The sequence below is a fragment of the Drosophila kikkawai genome, chromosome X (genome assembly GCF_030179895.1).
Source record: "Drosophila kikkawai strain 14028-0561.14 chromosome X, DkikHiC1v2, whole genome shotgun sequence".
NCBI lineage: Eukaryota > Metazoa > Arthropoda > Insecta > Diptera > Drosophilidae > Drosophila > Drosophila kikkawai.
Window position 1 is genome coordinate 15,336,870 of NC_091733.1, and position 19,303 is coordinate 15,356,172.

At 39.7% G+C, this 19,303-nt stretch overlaps 1 protein-coding gene and 1 long non-coding RNA gene across 5 annotated transcripts in view; one reads left to right on the forward strand and one right to left on the reverse strand.

Annotated features, from left to right (window-relative positions):
- Positions 1–19,303, reverse strand: part of shakB (shaking B) — a 139,854-nt gene that overhangs the window by 4,458 nt on the left and 116,093 nt on the right. For 2 of the 3 annotated variants that reach the window (XM_017174791.3, XM_070287810.1), the window contains exons 6-11: positions 15,942–16,075; positions 15,690–15,879; positions 3,203–3,357; positions 2,516–2,580; positions 289–455; positions 13–191 (exon numbers count right to left, since the gene is read on the reverse strand). In XM_017174791.3, the coding sequence (XP_017030280.1) occupies positions 13–191; positions 289–455; positions 2,516–2,580; positions 3,203–3,357; positions 15,690–15,879; positions 15,942–16,075 (890 nt within the window). Of the gene's footprint in view, positions 1–12; positions 192–288; positions 456–2,515; positions 2,581–3,202; positions 3,358–7,871; positions 8,711–11,098; positions 11,398–15,689; positions 15,880–15,941; positions 16,076–19,303 lie in introns of those variants that run through there. The other variant, XM_017174792.3, reaches the window with a different exon arrangement.
- LOC108080155 (uncharacterized) lies at positions 822–5,574 on the forward strand. Of its 2 annotated transcripts, none has more exons than XR_001770902.2 (3): positions 822–980; positions 2,832–2,909; positions 5,114–5,574. It is a non-coding gene; the product is annotated as an uncharacterized lncRNA (long non-coding RNA). The 2 variants fall into 2 exon arrangements; XR_011445488.1 differs by lacking the exon at positions 822–980 and adding an exon at positions 1,003–1,253.

A 19,303-nucleotide genomic window follows, 5' to 3' on the forward strand; every position in this document is an offset into this window, starting at 1 on the left:
TTAGAAACTCACCTAAATCGCATACGAAATAAGTAGACCCTCATTCGAGGCGAGAATATAATAACCACCCTGTATATTAGCGTTAATAATGTGAGAAACGTTAATAAGATAAACCAAAACCAAAGGAAAATGTAAATTTTCTCATTAACAACGTTTAATGGTAAAATGCAAATGGCGTCGTGTTTCTCCACCTAAAAAAGAGTTGCATGGAAAAAGTTATAAAAAAAAATAAAGGGTTAAATTGGTTATTATGGGTGGTGGTGCGCATTGAGTCGAGTGATTACTCACCTCCCCACTTGAACCATATTTAAAAAATGTACATTTGGTCATTCTGGGAAATATGTAAATCATCGGATCCATGCGATCTTCCTGATCGGTCTCCATATAATCTATCACATCCAGGCCAAATGTCATAAATTCGCCATCGAAAAATCGATTCATAAGAAACATTTGACCTGCAAAGAGCCAAAGAGAGAAGAGATACAAATCAGCCACAAGAGATACCGGGATACCGTAGATATTTTGTTGAACCCCACTTCGATCTGTTTACCCGAGGCCTAATTGATGGGTTTTTTGTTGCTGGCCCCGATTTTCCATCTACATTTTTTACCCTCCCAACTACCAGCTACCAGTTCCCTGCTCCCTGCTCCCTGCTCCCTGCTCCCTGCTCCTCTTTCTTTCATTTTCCGCTTTCCCCCTGGAAAATTCAGCGTTAAGAATCGCCTAATGACTCGTTCCGCCTGATCGATCGGATGCTTCGCTTGTAAACGAGGCGTCACTGAATCGATTTACTTTACAATTACAATCCACCGTGCGCCCCATTAATTATGGCAGATAAACCCAAACCGAAATCGAAATCGGAATGGGAATCGACACCGAAATCCATCAATTGTTCGCACTAATTGCGGCTAATTGAGGCGGCCGAGATGGAGGTCAATGAACAAACAATCTGAGATCACAGACCCAGAGGTGTTGGCAAGGTACGTTAACTTTTATGGCAGCGATGAAAACAAGATTCCGCGAACTGTGTCCCGGTGGTTGAAGTATATATTTGCAAAAAGCAAAGAGCACTTAAAAAATAACCTCATAGAAGCACTTGAAATATTTAACGATCACTTCTAGCCCAAGTATTGTTGGTAATTATTTGCATAATAAACTTTCAAGTTGCTTTCTTCAGCTAAAAATAAAGCTATTTAGCCAAAGAGAAAATCTGTTTGCCATAAAACCAAAAGGCAGAGCACCAAGCACTTAAGGTAAATTTGTGTTTCTATTATTAATTTTAATTATTTTGGAATGAGATTCAATAAGATGTGCTTTGCATTGTGAAGATATTTTCAAGTTTAATGGAAATGCGAATAAAAGTAAGCTCTTAAAATATGTTTTAAGTTTTCGGTTTATTTGATGATTAAATTATATAAAAATTATATACAATATTTTAAGGGTTTACAAAATGCTTGAACTATTTTGTGAGATCAAATAGTGAATATTTTTAAGCAATTAACACTTTTCCCAGGTTTATGAGATTATATTTCTCTAACAAAGAAATTCCAGTAAAAATTACGTTTAACTTTAAGGAAAATTCATGTTTTCTCTTAGGAAATAAATATTTTTTAAAATTTTAGCAACATTTTTAGAGTTTCAGAACTAAGAAAATGGACTTTGAAAAATCTTGAAAAATATACGCAAGTCAAATACCCGCTAATTGACCCATTTTGGGTGGCTCTGGCCATTTCTCAACGATCTCCCCTCGCTGAAGCTAGATGTCAGCCATTTTATAAACGCGTATTACTCGCATTATTATTGTTTATTTCTCGTGTTTTCTGACAGTTCATTATTTTGTCAGATTCCCGAATCACCGTGGCCTGTGTGTTTATTTTGATGCGGGTGGGTCAGTCGATAAAAATTCGTCATTGATTTTTGTTTCGGTGGAAAATGTGGAGAACTGTGAAAATTGAAAGTTTGGAAAATTCAGAAACAGAAAAATCGAAAATCGAAACGGGGGAATGTTAATGAATCGCAGATTTATGTTATCCCCGTTTTGTTGACCCCAAAACATTGTTTACCAAACCCGATCTGGCACCTGGCAAAGTCATATACACCGAAAAAAAAAGCAAGAAACACCCAAGCAAAGAAGCAAGCAAGTGAACATGATATTTCATATGTTGGTGAAACCGATATGAGACACAGATTGTGGTGCTGTGTGTGGTCGTTCAAAAAGCCTGATTCCACTGACACATATTTCTACATCCCGACCTAATGTACATTTACCTAAGCGAAAAGGGAAACAAACACACAAATAACGTAGAAGACAGCCCCGACTACATTCCACTCCATCACCCCCAAAAGTCCTCGTCATCATTGGAAGTCTATGATGATCGAGTCAGGAGAGCTGATGATGGAGAAATATATGTCAGGAGCAGGATTCGGGCTACGGGATCAAGGGTATATGAGCCAAGTCACATCTTCCCTGATCCTGTAGCCCAGATTCCTGTATATATATTCTGTGGGCACTCACCTATCACATTTATAAGGGCGAGCAGCTCACATACGTAATATCTGTACGCCCACCAATTGTGATATCTGAAAGGAAACGGAAGAACAAGGTGATTCATTGGATTGTTTATATATAAATGTGTGCCAAAATGTTTGCCTAATTTCCCTTTGTCTCTGGTGAACTTTGGATTCGTGACTCAGATTTCTGGAGAAGAGCTAGAGGTTCTCCTCTCCGGAAATGATTCTTCGTGGAATCGCGAGAGTCTACTAGCTAATTGTTACCCAAAAATTAATTGGAAAGCCTTTAATAAATTGACTTCTTCTACGTATTGTTACAGTTCGATTCGGTTTACTTAAACAAACATTTTGGCAATTGGGTAAATAACCCTTTCAAGGGAAGACTTGAGATGATCAAGGTAAATATTATTGTTAATTGTGTATTTATTTATTTAAATAGGTTAAGAATCTTGCATTTAGTGTTTGTTATTAACTTAATTTTCTTACAATCTTCAGTTGATTAATTAAGTTATTTCAGGTTGTCTTTTCCTTGAAAACTACATTTTTCTTCGAGTATTTTAGAGCCTACAAAAAATATTTTGCCAATAAAATACTTTATAGACTTTTGTCTCAACTTGTTAAAATTTTGTTTGCCAAGATCTCAATGATTGTGTTTTATAAATTAGGGTTATAAGTCAGTTTCAGTACTCACCTTAAATTTTCCCACAAATAATCTAAAAGTAATTTCTTTTTTTGTTTTTTCTCGGCTTCGGAACAAATGCCTATGTCTAAGTCCATGATGAGCGCATGAATCTTGCCACCCTCCCAAGATTTCCACAGCCATCTTGGTGTATAAAATAAGATTGCCTGCAAAAAAAAGCAAACAGAGTATAGAATATAGTGGCACGTATGTACATACATCTTTGTATTTATAGAGAGAGATCTGCAAAGGTGAGTTCCGTGTGGGCGTGTGATGTCGCATTGGAACTGTCGTAAAACCAAGAGAGGAGGGAAAAATCACCAGAAAATACCCCGTGACAAGTGACATTTGCCAGCTGTTACTGGGCCCCCCGCCCAAATCGCAGATTCCAGTGGCCGGCGGAAGAAAACAATGCCAGGCCAGAGGCATTAGTGACTGACCTTCGCCCACCGCCATAATTGTCTTTGCTAATTCCATACCCATTCCACGATTCCACATATAACGGCCCCTATTTATAGAGAGCAATGTCAATTAGCCGTGAGCCATTAGGGGCAGGCTATCGGCCGGTCGGGTTTACCTACCACGGCAATACGAGTACCAGGCTATCCGTAAGACAGACAGCCAGACACGGATTCTTGCTTAATTGCACCCATTCTTGTTGGTCAGCAAAAGGGGTATATCAGGCCGAAATTAAAGTGTAGAATTGTTAGAATTATAAATTATAAAATAATGTTATTCATATTTACTTTTACATATGGGGTTTTCAATAAGGAATTTATTAGATTATAATATGAAAAGGTTACATAAGGTATTTTCGAGCTAAAATATATATTTTTTCATCGTTTGATAAGGAATTTCTTAGATTATAATATCAAGATCTTAGCAGAAAGTATTCCCTTGAAATTCGTTAAAATTTGACTGCAATTCTGTTGCTTAAATAATTTTAAGTTGAATTTAAAAACATATTCCAGTAATAAAACATCATTTTCATCGTGATCAAACGTTTTACTTTGTCTTAAAGTAAATTTTTTCCTTAGTTAAATTCATATTCCTAATTTCTGTAGAATATCTAGCATACACTCTATACCATTTTAATATAAAATATCCATATTATTACTACCAATATTACGAGGTATTCAAGACTTCCAAAGCTCAATCTCAGGCACTCTTCACTCTATATAAGTCCGTCTGTATTTTCTTTTGTTGGGTGGATTTTAATGCCCCAGCCGATGACAAATTAATAATAACTTGTATCGTAAATTAGTCGGGGGATTCGGATACGGAATGTCAGGCATTATAACATCGGACCATTGGATCTTCAGACAGCTGGGGGGATTGGATGTTGTGCAAATTGTGTGTTTGCTTTGGCACATGACAATGTCGCCCCATCATCATCGCTACTGAGTCGTCTGAGTCGTCTGAGTCCCTTGGCAGGTGGTAATCCCCATTTCTTATTTCTTATTTGCAAGAGGTGAGAGTTCAGCTGTCGGCGGCTGTCCATCAAATGCTTTAAAATAATTTGCTTAATTTTATTTGATATATTTAAGGAAGGTTCCTCCCTCTCGAATTGTAAATCTCCACATGCGCCGCGGATCGTGCCTTGTGGTTTGCATTTGTTTTGGGGGAATTTTTCAATTTATTTTTGGGGGGCTGCAACTGCCGTACGAATTCCAAAACTATTTGCCATTGTCGCTGGCATTTGGCTTTCTAATTGGACTGAACAACATCTGCGGCATATTCTATAGTCTAATGACGGCAATCGTTGCCCACATGAACAGAATCTGGCCAAAAGGCTGAGGGTTTGAAGTGACTTTGCCTGAAATATACCCTATCGCATCCTTTTTCTGTTTAAATTTTTTTGTTGAATTTAAAATAAATATTAAAATTATTGATACTTCCTTATAAAATTCTATTTATTTAAAGATCCTATGTGTTCCGTCTTGCCGGAAGCCAAATGATCCGTTTGATTCGCTTTGGCCTCCATCGTCTTGCATCTGCCCTTTTGTGTACACAAATCGCCAATTGCATTTCTCTGACGACAGCCGCCCGAATGAGGAAGAGAAATGCCGCCGACCCAGAAGGGTGGCACTCCCGCCCCCATATTCGTTTTTCCGACGATTTTTCCCCCGCTGCGTGCGTGAAAAGCCATTTGGCACGCGTTCAAATTGCCGCAAAAGCATCGCATAAATGCAACTGCAACAGCAGCAGCAGCAGGGGCAGCAATCAAAGGGAAAGCCATCGTAGGAGAAGTCAAGTGAAAGCCACAGTAAGCTCCAAAGAATCTCCGGAGAATTCTTCCAGGCACAGTGGAGGAATAATCATTAACACTAATAGTATTTGGAAACAATAAAGCTTAAAGGAATTTTAAATACTTTAATTAAAGGCAAAGCTAAATTTCAAAGAATTTAATGCTTTAATTATTTAATTTTAATTTTAATTCATTTGCCTATTTAATTTTACTGAAAGCAGTGTGCCTGATCCCCAACTGATCCAATCTGTCACTCCCCCAAGCAACGCCGTCCGTCTCTATATTTCTCTTCCCCCAACTGAAACCCGAAGGGGGAGGCTAAAAATATCCGTAAGTCAAATATAAACAGATCCCACTCCATGGACCTTTGGTCAAAATGCTATTCCCTATGTTTCACTACTCGTAGCCAGTTTCCCGGCTACCGGCTACCAGCTCCCAGCTCCCGATTCCCACTCCACATTTGCTTTAGCATATCCATGGCTTTTTGTTTCAGCAATTCCCTGGCATCTGGCCAGAAATATTATTTCACTTTTATGTTTGTCTGCGCCTTTTCAATAAATATCTAGACACGCCGGCCGGCCGGCGGGATATGGGCTAGAAAGGAGGCACAAGTCGGCCCGGCAAAGAGGAAGAAATGCCAATTTTTGACATATCGGATCGATCGAATGGAAGCGATGGAAATTGATGGCTGCAGGTCGTTCGGTCTTTCAGTTTTTATGGCTGCATTGTCCAAAGTTAATGACTGATCGCTGCCCTGGACCCTCTACTCCTCTCCCCTCCTCGTATTAAGTCTATAATAATTAAAGACGGTTTATCTAGTGGGATTTATGGTAATTGGGCCAGGTGCTGTTGACCATTTGAATTTTATGAGTTTTCTTTTCAAAGCCTTGGGATTGTTTCAATCATGTGAGGTGTTTGTACACGGCAAGAAACGGGAAAATAAATTGGAAAACTTAAGTTTAAACTATAAAATAAATATAGTATTTAAAGACCCCCATCACCCCCTCTATTCCACTCCCGAAATCAATGATCCCACAACAGTCTCCTAAATATATATTTTTTTTGTTTTCCTCTTATTAATAAATCGTGAAATGAAAATTTAGGTGAAAGTGTAAATTATAGAAACGCGTCTACGCGTCATTAAGCAGGGAGAATACCATGATAAATGTATTTATAGGAATTTGGGTGACTAGAACGTCTCTATAATCGCTCTGTGACACTAACCGAGAAACGCTCCCCGCCCGACAAAGTGTGATAAAAATATACATTTAATATTTGTACATTGTTAGCGGGAAGATATATTGTGTAATCGTTGCGGAGCACCAACGCATCTATATATATGAGAGACCAGAGATCTATATTTACCTAAATACGCCATATGGGCGGCGACGTCACCGATCGCCGAAGGGGAGCGCGAAATGAGGGAGGGGGAGGGGGTTGGGGAAAAAAGCATCCATGACACAATCAATCTCCTTTAAGCGGTGCCAGCAATTAGCGATGACAGTTTTTGGGTATGGGAATCAGGTGGAAAGAGAGGTTGGGTGGAGGCTTAAGGGAGGTGCTAAGTACATAAAGATTTACAGGAATAATAAAGAGATATTAGTTCAAACTGAGCCAAGTCCCGAAGGAATATTATATGGGAAATATAATTTCATTATTTAACCCTGGAAAAACTGATATTACTGGTAATCTTTCCCTTTAAAAAAACAACAATATTCCTTCTCCCAGCGTAACAGCTTTTCCATTTCCACTTTCCCAGCCACTCCTAAGTGAAATTTTCGTTAGCGCCTCTGCTCACTTTATGATCCCATCGATTGCCGATCAATCACTCGCTGCCTCTATCTCCCTCCCCCTCTGTCACGCTCTCTATCTCGCTCTGGCATCGCCTACGTCACAGCCTGAACTATCTTTGAGATACAAGGCCACTCCAATCACTAGCAACAATAACAAAGCAAAGCGCACACAAAATACTTAAGCATTTTCATTTGGCTCACAAAAGGCCAAAACCGCAGAAGAAAAAGAAAAAAAGAAAAGAAAAAGAAACAACAAAATATCGAGAAAAAAAAGTGGAGCAAATATTTGGAAATTGAAAAGCAAAACGTATCTATGTATAGAGAGCGATGTATCTCAATGGGACGCTCGGCCAGTAAGAAATCGCTTAATTACTTAATCCATCAAATCATTCAACGCCCCCGAGCACAACGATAAACTGATCTATGGCCGATTTCGATATGCCGCGCAGGCGTAACCTCAGCAGGGGGTGAGTTATCGCATATGATCGATTGATAATTATTTAAACTTAAAATATAATAATAAATATAAATACTAATACTCGTCATGACTCGATGCCCAAGATATCGCTTAAAGATCGATTAATTCAATAAATCCTAAGTATCCGATAGCTGACAGAATTCGTCCTAGCTTGCGGCTCACCTGAAAGAAGAGGCAAAAGCACACCCACTGATAGTACTTGTAGTGCTTCTTGTCAGCCGGATCGCCGTCAGAGTTACCGATACCCGGATAGGGCACCGACACGCCCTGCTTCTTAAGAAAGAGGCTCTTGAGCGTGTAGGTGGACTGGATCCAGCAGTATGTGTTGAGGACATCTTCGGGAATATCCTTGGTGTGAACGCAATCGATTGGATTGCCCACGTACTGGCGTGTGGTTATAATTAGCGAGAATGACATCAGAATCATCACAGTTATTGAGTAGTGCAGGCGGAATACTATCGAATCGGTTTTAACGTGACTGACCTTTACAAGGTTTTTCAATCCACGAAATATATCTAACATGGTTTGTCGTCAGCGAGCTGGCAAGATTGGCGATGATTCTGTCTCGCTTTGCCTTGCTTTTTGGTTATTGCTTGCTTTGGTTATCGATAGTATCAGAGTCTATCAGTGGCTATCGCGCATCTATCGACCGACTGTGCTCCGATTTCCTTTCCGATGTCCTGCTTTCTCTTGCGCGGCAGGCCCATCATCGGCGCATCGGCTATTCGGGATTGAATCCGGCACCGCGATTGCTTCTGGCTATCGATATTCCTGCTCTGGCTCTCAAGTTCCTCTGCTTGCGGCGTTATCGTTATCGTTCTGGGTCTGTCTCTCACAGAGCTGGGCATCTTTGGGTCCTTTGAGCCGCTCTCCTTAATCCCCTAACCCTTGGTTTAACATTTGGCAACTTGGTTTTTGGCTTTGATTTTGGTATGTGTTTGGTTGTCTTTTGTTTTTCGGTTTTGGTTCTGTTTTTGTTTTGTATGTGTGTTCAGAATCAACTATATTTGATAATGTTGTTACAGATTTTGGGGAAAATTGTTCACTTTTTGCGCAGATTTTTCTATATTTTCACAAGGGCCCACATAGCTAACTTTACTTCTAGTTACTTTTGTTCTGTTTTCAGTTTAAAATTCATCGAAGATTTTTATACTCAGTGATTCAGGAATATTTAGTTTCTATGCTGGTCAAAGCTTTGCGCAAGAACAACAAAAAAATAGAGAACAAAATAAAAAACAAAACAAATAAAAAACGCTTCAAGCATATAAATAAAATGTGGCATCAAATGGCCGCCCCCGGGGCCCCCTCGCATATGTTAATAAACTTATGCTGACTGACGTAGAGAAGAAAAAGAACAACAGTTTCCAAATGAACTGTAAATTTTAAAATTGCAATGTTTATAAACAAACTTTCCCGCCGAGCTGCTCGATAATAAAATCAAAACAACAGCGAAAGCCAAAAGCCGAAAGGCGAAAATCGAAAAGCTAAAAGCCTAAATTCGTTGCAAAGCGAAAAAAATTGCGTATACGCACACGTGGCCCGCAAAGTCAAAGGCGAAGGCTGCCCCCGGGAGGGGGAGGGAGCTATCGAGGATAGAGACACAGCCACAGTGATCGGACCAAGGCGAGCATCGTTAATCTATTTCGTAATCCAGCAGAGTTCAGTCCCAGATTTGTTTATAAAACACAAGAAAATCTCCGCGGGCTTCCTGCCTCCTGCACTTGACATTTCAACGAAAATATTTCGTTGCTTCGGCATTGTGAAATATGCCAGAAATGCTCTAAAGATAATAGCCCAGCGATCTGGAGGGAGGACGGAAAAGGTGAACCCGGGGCGGTAGGTTGGGAAAACCCGAGACTCTTCATTTGTTTTTCCCACCGCATGCCTATATAATTATGATTTGAATTTGTGGCGTGGACAAAGTATGAAAATGAGACACGGCATTCCAAGAATCAGGCAAGTGACTAATTGGGATTTTCCTCGACGGGAAAATCTGTTTCTGCTCGGACACAGTGCCATATAGTAGTCGTTAAATTTAACAGCACTCGATCGGCTCGAGTTGAGTTCACTTTCGAATGCAGCCAGCAGAAAAAGCTAACAAAAACATATTCCCTCCGATCAAAAGATCACTTTGAAGTCTGCGGCATTAGAATTCGAATTTCAATTTCAATTTGAAATTGAATTTGAATTTGAATCGAAAACGAAATCGATTTGATTTTAATATTTTCAAAGACAATAAGGGGAAGATGATGCTTCTGCTTTCTTTAGAAATCTGAACAGTGTCATTGCCCATAAATGATGTGGCAAGTATTTCATAATTATTAATATTTCTATGTTTATTAAGCCAGTGCAGGTTTAGTTGAGAAAACATGAAAATCCCTGGCTTATGGCTGCCCTACTTTAATTTATATTTTTTATATGCCTAGATATATGCTGACTTGGACTTGCTAATTTCTTAATATTTCAGAAATCTGTGGAAATTTGGAGGGAATTACTTAGAAACTATTGCCACAGTTTCATAGATTTTAGTTTAGGAAATATCATAGGCCATTAACAAATAGCCAAGCTCTTAAATATTTTCTAGAAATTCCTTTGCTTCTTTCTAGGCACAAAATAAAGTTTTGTAAATTATATTTAAGCTTGTCTAAACTTATATTTTGTATATGCCAGGTAATGGTTAGCGTTTTTCTATTATTTAGCTAAAATTTAAATGTATTTGTTTCAAAAATTTAAATAAAATAAGCCCCCCCCCCCATCAGTTGTTTTTAATTTCATTCACTTCACATTGATTAACACAGAGTAAATACTTTTAGCAACAAAACAAAAGTAACTAAAATAAACAAAAATCCACCCAAAACTTAATATTTCATTTTCAACAATGTGCGAATGATGTGAGGGAGCAAGAAATTCGTGATATAAACATATAAAAATAAAAACTTTCTATAAAGAATATCGATTTTTAGTTTGGAAATGGGAGATAGAAAATGGGAGACCCAGATTACAGATACATTAATATTGGCAAATGTTAATTTGTACAAATTTTGTGCGGGATCGCTTTCTGATTTCGCTTTCTGATTTTGGTTTTTTGGCTTTTGGTTTTTGGGCACAACACATGGCCCCCGAATTCGCAGTTGGTTTATTTACTTTGTAAAAGTTAATTATGATGAAGCCGTGGCCTGCACACAGCCCCTACAATACTATATATATATATATATAAATACATATATGTTTATATATACGCCCATGCCCATATCTATATACATAAATAACATTTTTGCGGGCATGTGGCTTCCTACGATATGTTGTGATCCCGCACAATGCAGTCAATGATCTTTTCGTGGGTGTTGTGAAAATATAGAAAAAAAGGTTTGGGCACTTGTTGTAGTTACACTCGCTTCGCCAGCGTTATCGATTTAAATCGGTTTAATCGTTAAGCGTTATCGGTTTTGTCGCGCGGGACAAGCGCGGGTCATGTGTCCGACATGGTCGAGCTTTTTTCAGGTGACCCCAGCACCTCACATTTTTCTATCGATCACGCACAGTCAAAAAAACAAACGAAAGGTTACGGAGAAGCTACGCAAAGGTGATATTCCTTGGTGGGATTTTCGAGATTTCTGGCCAAGAGATCGGGCGAACACACTTTGGACTTCGGATTAGTGGGAGCAGGAAACGACGCGCGCGCGTTCACTTTGCCAACGCAACAGACACTGGCCGGGAAAACGGGAAAAGGCATTCGGAAAATGGCCACAGGCCACAGCTGACGGAGAGCGGAAAATCAACGGAGCACAAGAGCATAGAGAGGGCCACAGAGAGAGAGAGAGCCCGGAGAGCAGATCTCTGTGGCTGCCAACAATTTTTTGGGCGGCAGCAACACGTTCTCCGCTCGTGAGCCACGCACACTTCCGGTGGAAGGCGGGAAAAGTGGCGGGGAGCTCGGGGAAATTCTGGCCGGGAAGAAAATCGGGAACGACGAAGAAGCTGCATTCGCCGGCCATAAACAATGGTATGGTAGTTGCAACAATCTGTGGCCAGCCCCAAAAGCGTTAAACAAAAGGCCCAGTGCCCCTGCCTCACCCCCCCCTAAAAATAAACCCCGACCAGGCCCCCACCAAGCTCCACAACCAACTTGGTCGTCTCATCAAAACATTGCCTTGGCCAGTGGAGCAAAATGGACAGAGTAGCAACTTCCAACAAATTAAGTTGTTATTAAAAGAGAGTTTTTGTAGTAAAAGATCTTTGATTTCTTTAATTATAATTTGAAATAAAAAATATATGCTTATTGTAATTAAAAATTAATTTATTATAATATTATATTTAATCTATATATATTTTTTATGTTTATATATATTTTATATTAATTTTTAGTAATTAAATTGAGCCAAAATAAGATTTCTGGAACCTTTGTCCTTGCATTCACTTCAAAATTAACAAAAATCGAATAAAAGGTTTTAAAATAAATTGTAAATAATAAAATAAAATATAAAATAAATAATTTAAGAAATTTTTAATACCATTCTTTGACTTTTTGTAGGCACTGTGCCTTTGGGCAAACTATTTACATACTCGTATTTATTTCTCGCACGCTCGCGAATGGCGAACAACTCACGAGACGACAACGAAGGAGGAGAAAGGAAAATGCAAAAGGGAGAAGGAGCCTGTGAGTGACAACGAGGATGACAACGAAAGCGAAGGAGACAGCGACAACGCGACCAGGACCCGATATCGGATGATTTGAAGGGACAACGCTGGGAGTCTGACTTCGAGCTGAAAAATCTTCGGGCAGAGGGATTGCAAAGGATACACTTGGAAAAATATTGCAAGATAAGGAAATTTAAACTATTTTGAGGAACAAAAGATCAAAGTCTGATGAAATGTTCCTTAAAGGCAATCCTTACACCAATTTGAAGTTAAATTCTTGAAAAAGCTTCAAAGTTTCTTCAAGTTTAAATATTTCATAATTAATAATGAATTCATTAATAAAATCTTGATTTTAATATCCCCTATTCCATGAATTATTACTCATTTGTTTTTATATTCTGAAACAATTTTCCCTCAGTGCCGGAGTGAAGGGTTTCCGCTCTGCATTGTTGTGATTTCCGCTCATTATTGCTGCAATCAGCCTGACGGAGCCAAGCCAACGGAGTCGAGCACAGCAGAGCAGAGTTGAGCCCTTTGTCCTATGTCCTGTGGCAGGATACATATGTGACGTGGCGGCGGCCAAGCCGGGATTTATGCGTATTTTGATTCTTGCGCCTAGACATCATGCGGGGCATATCAATTGGAGTTTATGGGGGACTGGGACTGGGGACTGGAGTGTGGAGCTGGAAATAAAAAGCGTCTGACATATCCGCTGACCGATTTGATTAAGTTGTCCCAGAGCGGCCAGCTGCCTCAGTAACGGCCTACAGCTGTGGCCAAATTGATAGATATGGAGATGGTTTTTAAATAATAAAGTCAATGCCATATTTTATTTAATAAAAATAAAAATTCCCAAGAGATAACAACGAATTTAATTATAATTTTTCTTTAAAAAAAACCCCCTTAACCTTAACCTTTTCAATTGTAATATTTTTTAATGACCACAGCTGTGCTTCCACTGTCCTTTGAATCCGGTTCCGGATATCATTCCGCGTCGGACAGCTGCCGCAAAATTGTCAGAGACAACAGTTTATTTAGAAGGAAGTGCCGCAAATTGAGGATGGCAAATGGAGGCCGCCATCAAAATTCAATTGGTTTGAGGGACTACGTGAGTCGCCTTTCTTACTCAGCCGACTTTTCCCAAACATTTCCATCTCCATCTTCTTCAGACAATGGCGGAGCAGAGCGGATTCTCTCTGCATAATTCGGCCATTAGGCAATGTCCTCTCGTTTCTTGGCCCTGATTTCCCAGACGAAGACAATGTCCGGAAGGCCTCGCGACTCATTAATGCACACAAAAACATTACCCGGATGTGAAATGTGAAATGCATGGCACTCTGTTTTGTCGCCTAAGATTTTCCGATATTCCCCCCCCTTCGTCATTGGGCCCAGCGCCAAATGTTGCATTAAAAACCGCCCAAAAACATGTTAATTACCTCTTTTGGGCGAGGCCCTCCTTTTAGAGGTGTGTGTCTTGCCGAGTGCCAAATGCAATGTTTTATTTCACGGAAATGCGACCATTAAAGACGGAGATTTTTTAATATGGGGAAAACGCTTCTTGAAATGTTAAAGTATCTCCCAGCTAAGAATACATTAATTTACTCTTGCTGAAATGAATATAAACTTGGAGTCACATGAACTTTAAGCCTTGAAGATTACTTATATCTGATAGATACACTTTTATATATTTATCAGATATTCTCTCAGAGCTTTTGCATCTATTACCCTATGCTAAATATTTTTTAAAGTCTTCTTCATCAAAATTCCTTTTGTTTCAGTTAATTTTTAGTCAATTAACCATCGACTGCCCATAGGGTTATGTCTTTTGATGGCCGTGGGCCAATGGGAGGCATAACTAGAGCCCCTCTTAAGGGAAATCCAATGTTCCCTGTTGGGAAATACATAGGCCTATATCTCTGTAGAATCAGATACAAAAGGAACGGAGGTCCCATAAAACTTGTGGTTATTGGGCAGATAAAATTCCCCCCGCCACTTTCATGTAGTTTCTCGTTTCCCGACAAACACTTTGATGGACTGTGCTATGTTCCGCCCCCGTGGAACCCCCACCTTTCCAGGTCTCAGGCACTACCCACCCATCCCCCCCTGCGGCTCGTTATGATTTTATGATCGACAGGGAACCGCACACGCGGATTTTATGAGCGATGTCAAACGGTTGCGTCAGTTCTTGTTGCGATCGAAAAGAAATATGATTTGTAAGATTGGATATCAAAAAGGCCTTAACGAGCCGAGCGATATATATGTATGGTACATACTTCTTGGCTTATTCCCCAGGGGCGGCAGGTGGGGAGAGAGTGGGGTCTATACACACACTTGCCACATAAATTATAATTTTTTCAGCACCCTCAGAAGCAGCGGGAAGGCGGCGTAAATAAATAAAATTAATGGAAATATCAAGCACCCTGCGCATAAAATTGATAAAAGACGTTTGTATTAAGGGAAATCGGTGAAAAAAACGGGGGAAATTCGAGAAAAAAAGGGGAAAATGCAGGCATAGCCGCCCATAGGTTTGAGTTTAAATGGGGTCAAGCGATTGCATTCAGTATTTTTAACAAAAATAGCACAGAGCGGCGCGTGGTGCTGGAAAAAAAAAACTGGAGAAAGCGCTTCCAAAAATAGTTCTCGCTTCGTTTTCCGGTATTCAACATGCAACATGCAGTGGGGCCTGGAGCAACTGCAGCGTCTGTGCCGCATTAATGCGTCATCCCCACCATGTCCATTTCCATTTCCATCGCCAGATGATCAGAGTCTCGATTTTATGACCCGTCTAACAACAAAAGAGACAACGCCTCGGCAAGTGCGAAAGGTCATTGTTGTATCCAGTCGCTGTCGTTGCTGCTGGTGCATTGGGAATCCCCCAAAGGTCGGCTAGACAGAGTCTGGACTTCCCACCCTCAAGCTGAAATCAAGGGGCTCTAATATAAATTTCAAAAACTAAACCTTAGTTACTGTGATTACTTGAATATATTCAATTTTAAAATAAACATCTTCAAATTTTTAATAGTTTACAAATTAGAAATGAAAAAGGTTTTAGTCCTAAAATCCTTTTTTAAATCGTTTTGCAAAGCTCAAAAATGTAGCAAAAAACTTTTCCTTGCTTGCTAAAAGCTTTTCCACAAAGATTTCCACAAACTGCAAAGCTGCCCAGGCATTTCCCACTTTCCACCCCGGAAAAGCTCTTTGGTTGGTGTATATATTTAGCAGTTTTCCACCCAGATTCAGACAGTTCCAATGCCACAACTAAAAGCTTTCCAGCTTTCACCGTTACAATTAAAAAAGGTGACTTAAATCCTATTATATATATAGTATAGCTTTGGTACTCACCTGAAAAAATAGTGTAAACGCTACCCATTGATAATATTTTGTGTGCTTTATTGTTAGAGGGCCGCGGCCCTGTGAATTGTGAACTCCGGGAAAAGGCACCTCGGAACCTTGCTTCTTCATAAACGCATCGACCACTGTATACGTTGAGTGTATCCAACAATATGTGTTGAGAACATCTTCGGGAATGTCTCTGCAATTAATCGAATTAATCAGAAAATATGCCATTTATCGGTACAATCGATTGGGGTTTACCTTGTGTGTACACAGTCTATGGGATTTCCTACGTACTGCCGCGTCGTCACAGCAATCGAGAATGTGATCAGTAATATAACCGTTGCGTTGGTGTGCAGGCGAAAAACAGGTGAATCGATTTTGACATGAGACACCTGTGCGTCCGTTATCGAGGCGTTATCGAAGCGGTGTTTGTAATTGTTTTGTTGTGGTGTGATTTATCGTGTTTCGATTGGTGTTTTTTATTTTTTTGTTTTTTATCGAACGGGACGAAGAGAGAGAACATTATTATTGGAGGTCTTGACAGGGGTTTACGTTAAATAAGTCCAACGCAAAAGGGAACCAAAAAGGTAAACGAAAAACGGATGATGAGAGAATCTCTGGAACGCAAAACGTTTGCAATGTCTGTTCTGAATGGAATCGAGATCGTCGCTCGGGTGCTTATCACATGGGGATATATATCTGGTTATGTACATTCATATATGGCTAGTTGTCGTTTTCAAATATTGTTCAAAATAGTTTCTGTTCCGCTTCCGGAGGGTCCTTACAATTAGCTAACTCACTTATAAATTAACGAGGTGGAGGGTCCCCACTCCGCCCTCAGGCTGAGTTCCCACAGGACATACGGGGGGGGCTCCTGTTCAGCCTGCAGGCGGAGTGGAGAATGTTAAGACTACTGCGAAATAAGTACAATTTGCTCTTGTGGAGGTTCTCGAATTCATTTCGGGTTTTCTCTTATCTTTTGTCGGTTATTCTAGGCAGGTAAGTATAGTAAGGTGTCACAGCAATTGTTTCGACTTGCTCAGCCAGCATGGGCTGCTCCTTTCTTCGATTAATACGAAACTCAAGAAATCAAAAAACTAGGTTTTATGTGTATGAGCCAGAAATAGAAGAGATAGAGTTATAGATAGAGAGTGTGAGAAAAACGAAGGTGATTGAACTGCTGGGAATGCAAATTTCGAGGTACTTTTGCATTTTGAAGGCGGCCACTGAGATGGTGATGGAAGATATAGTTTTCGGATCGGATAGGTTCAGATTGAGATGTGAGAGTGCTTTACGAGAAAGGAGAACTGACCAATTCCTGGCCGCCATGATACTTTTTCTTAAACCAATCAAAGTCCGCTGCGGATTTAGTTATCGAATTGGAATTGCTTTCTGATTGTAACGATGACCACTTAATCGATATTTTTCAAAATGTTATCGCTCGACTGACTGACTGACTGACTGACTGACTGACTGGCTGATTGACTGATTGATCGTCTTACTAGTTATGGCTGTAGTTGTAAATCAAAAGAAAACACAGAGCTAGGAGGTAGAGAGACCTGTGAAATTTCGATAATGGCTTAGTTCAGAATTTGAGAATTGAATCGAGGATTGAATTGAATTGAATTGAATTGAATGCAGATTGATTGGTTGAGTGGTTCAGTGAGTGGTTCAGTGGTTGAATATCGATTTGGATTTGGATTTGTTGTTCGTTTGTGGCGGCTTAGCGAGGTGAGTTTCGTGAGCTGAGCTGTGGTGAGAGACATACTTTAAGAGGTGAATACTGAGTACTGCCTAGGTGAGCAGTGACTGTGACGGTGACAGTGATCTGTGATCAGTGATCAGTGGTCTGTGATCGGTGGTGAGTTCATAACTTTGGTGCCACAGCCGCTAAGCTGCGCTTGGTGGGTGAGTTGTGATCTGTGATCTGTGATCTGTGATCTTGGTGGTGGTGGAGTGGTGGTTTAAGTGGCTTTTGGTGGTTCAAGTGGCTTTGGTGTGGGTGTCGGTGAAGTTGAGAGCGCGAGAGCGAACGAAACAGAGATAGAGAGTGATCGAGTGAGTGAGCGTACAATATAGAAAATAATTGAATATATAAGTAGAATGTTAATTGAATTAGGTATTAATACGTGATGAAAAATCTAGGTGAGTTTGAGATTGAATTGAATTACTTTGAATAGAATCGAGTTGAATTGAATTGAATTGAATTGAGTTGATTGAATGTGGCGAAAAATGTACGAGAACTGCTTATATAAGATGATTGAAAATCGGTTTACGTTTAATCTAAGAAATCAAACACAATACACATGTTAGAGTGAGACAAACAGACATAGAGAGCGAGAGATACATATAATATATTGAGGTTTATATATATACTTTATTACTGAGAGTGAGAGAGAGAGAGAGAGTGTGTGTGGTGGAGAGAGACAGATAGCGCTGCAAAGCTGGGTTCAAGGCTTTTATTGGGTCTGATTTCATTCTGGCTTGTGGTTTAGCTTCAACCCCAACACAGACTTAACTTAGCCCAGATGGACGAATGCCTGGAGTTTTCAAATCGCATATAGCACATGGTATATTAGCACACGTCGATCTAAGCCATAGCAATGCTGTTGGGTTGATTGTTTCGTTTTCGGGTTTAGCTCTATCGTTTTTTGTTTGGTTTTAGCTTTACAATTCAGATTTAGTTACAACAAGTACGGGCTTTAGGTGTTTCAGTTTCGTTCTGGCCAATTTTTAAACATAAAAAATCGTAACGAGGTCAATTACATTTGGGATAGAGCATACAGCTAGCTATTAGTTATATAGAGATATAGTACGGATATAGTTTCATTTTGGTTTGTTTCTGGTTTGGTTTGGTTTGGTTAGATCTCTGTTGTTGCTGTTGTTACTGGATATTGTTGCTGTTGTTGCGTTGGCTGTTGGTTTCTTTTTGTGTGTCCTTGGAGTCTGGAGTTTGTATCTTGTATCTTGTAGTTTGGAGTTGGAGTTGGAGTTTGTAGTTTGGAGTTTTGGAGTTGTTGGTTGCGGTTTATTTCTTGCTGGCTTCGGTTTACTTCTTGTTAAATATACTTAAAGCTGACAGAGATACATACATGTATATAGATATATATAGAGAGTGTGGAATATTATCTTGTAGTTGCTTTACTTTGTTTTGTTTTGGATTTTGTTTTGGTTATGGTTACTTTTGCTTTTTTGCTTTGCTGGTTTCATTTTGGTTTTCTTTTTTATGCATTTTGCATACTTTTTTATTGTGGGTGGGGGGCAGGTGAGAGTCGTGAGATTGCGTGAGAGAGAGAGAGACGGATTCGAGTGAGTTTGTTTGGTGAGCAAGTGATTGAGAGAGATAGATATAGTGAGTTTATTTGGTTTTTTTGTTATTTTAGTTCAATTTATTTTGATTTAGTTCTTGGCATTTAATTGTCTTCGTTTTATTCTTGCGTGTACCTATACAGAGAGAAAAGTATACGGGTTGCTTTAGGACTTTTGGCGACGGAACGATTTATTTGGCCATTCCGAAGTGAGAGAGAGAGAGACAGATATAGGGTTTGGGCAGAGACAGCGTGATGGTGAGTTAACGTGACAGAGAGAGATAGAGAGAGAGAAAGAACGGCGTGATATGT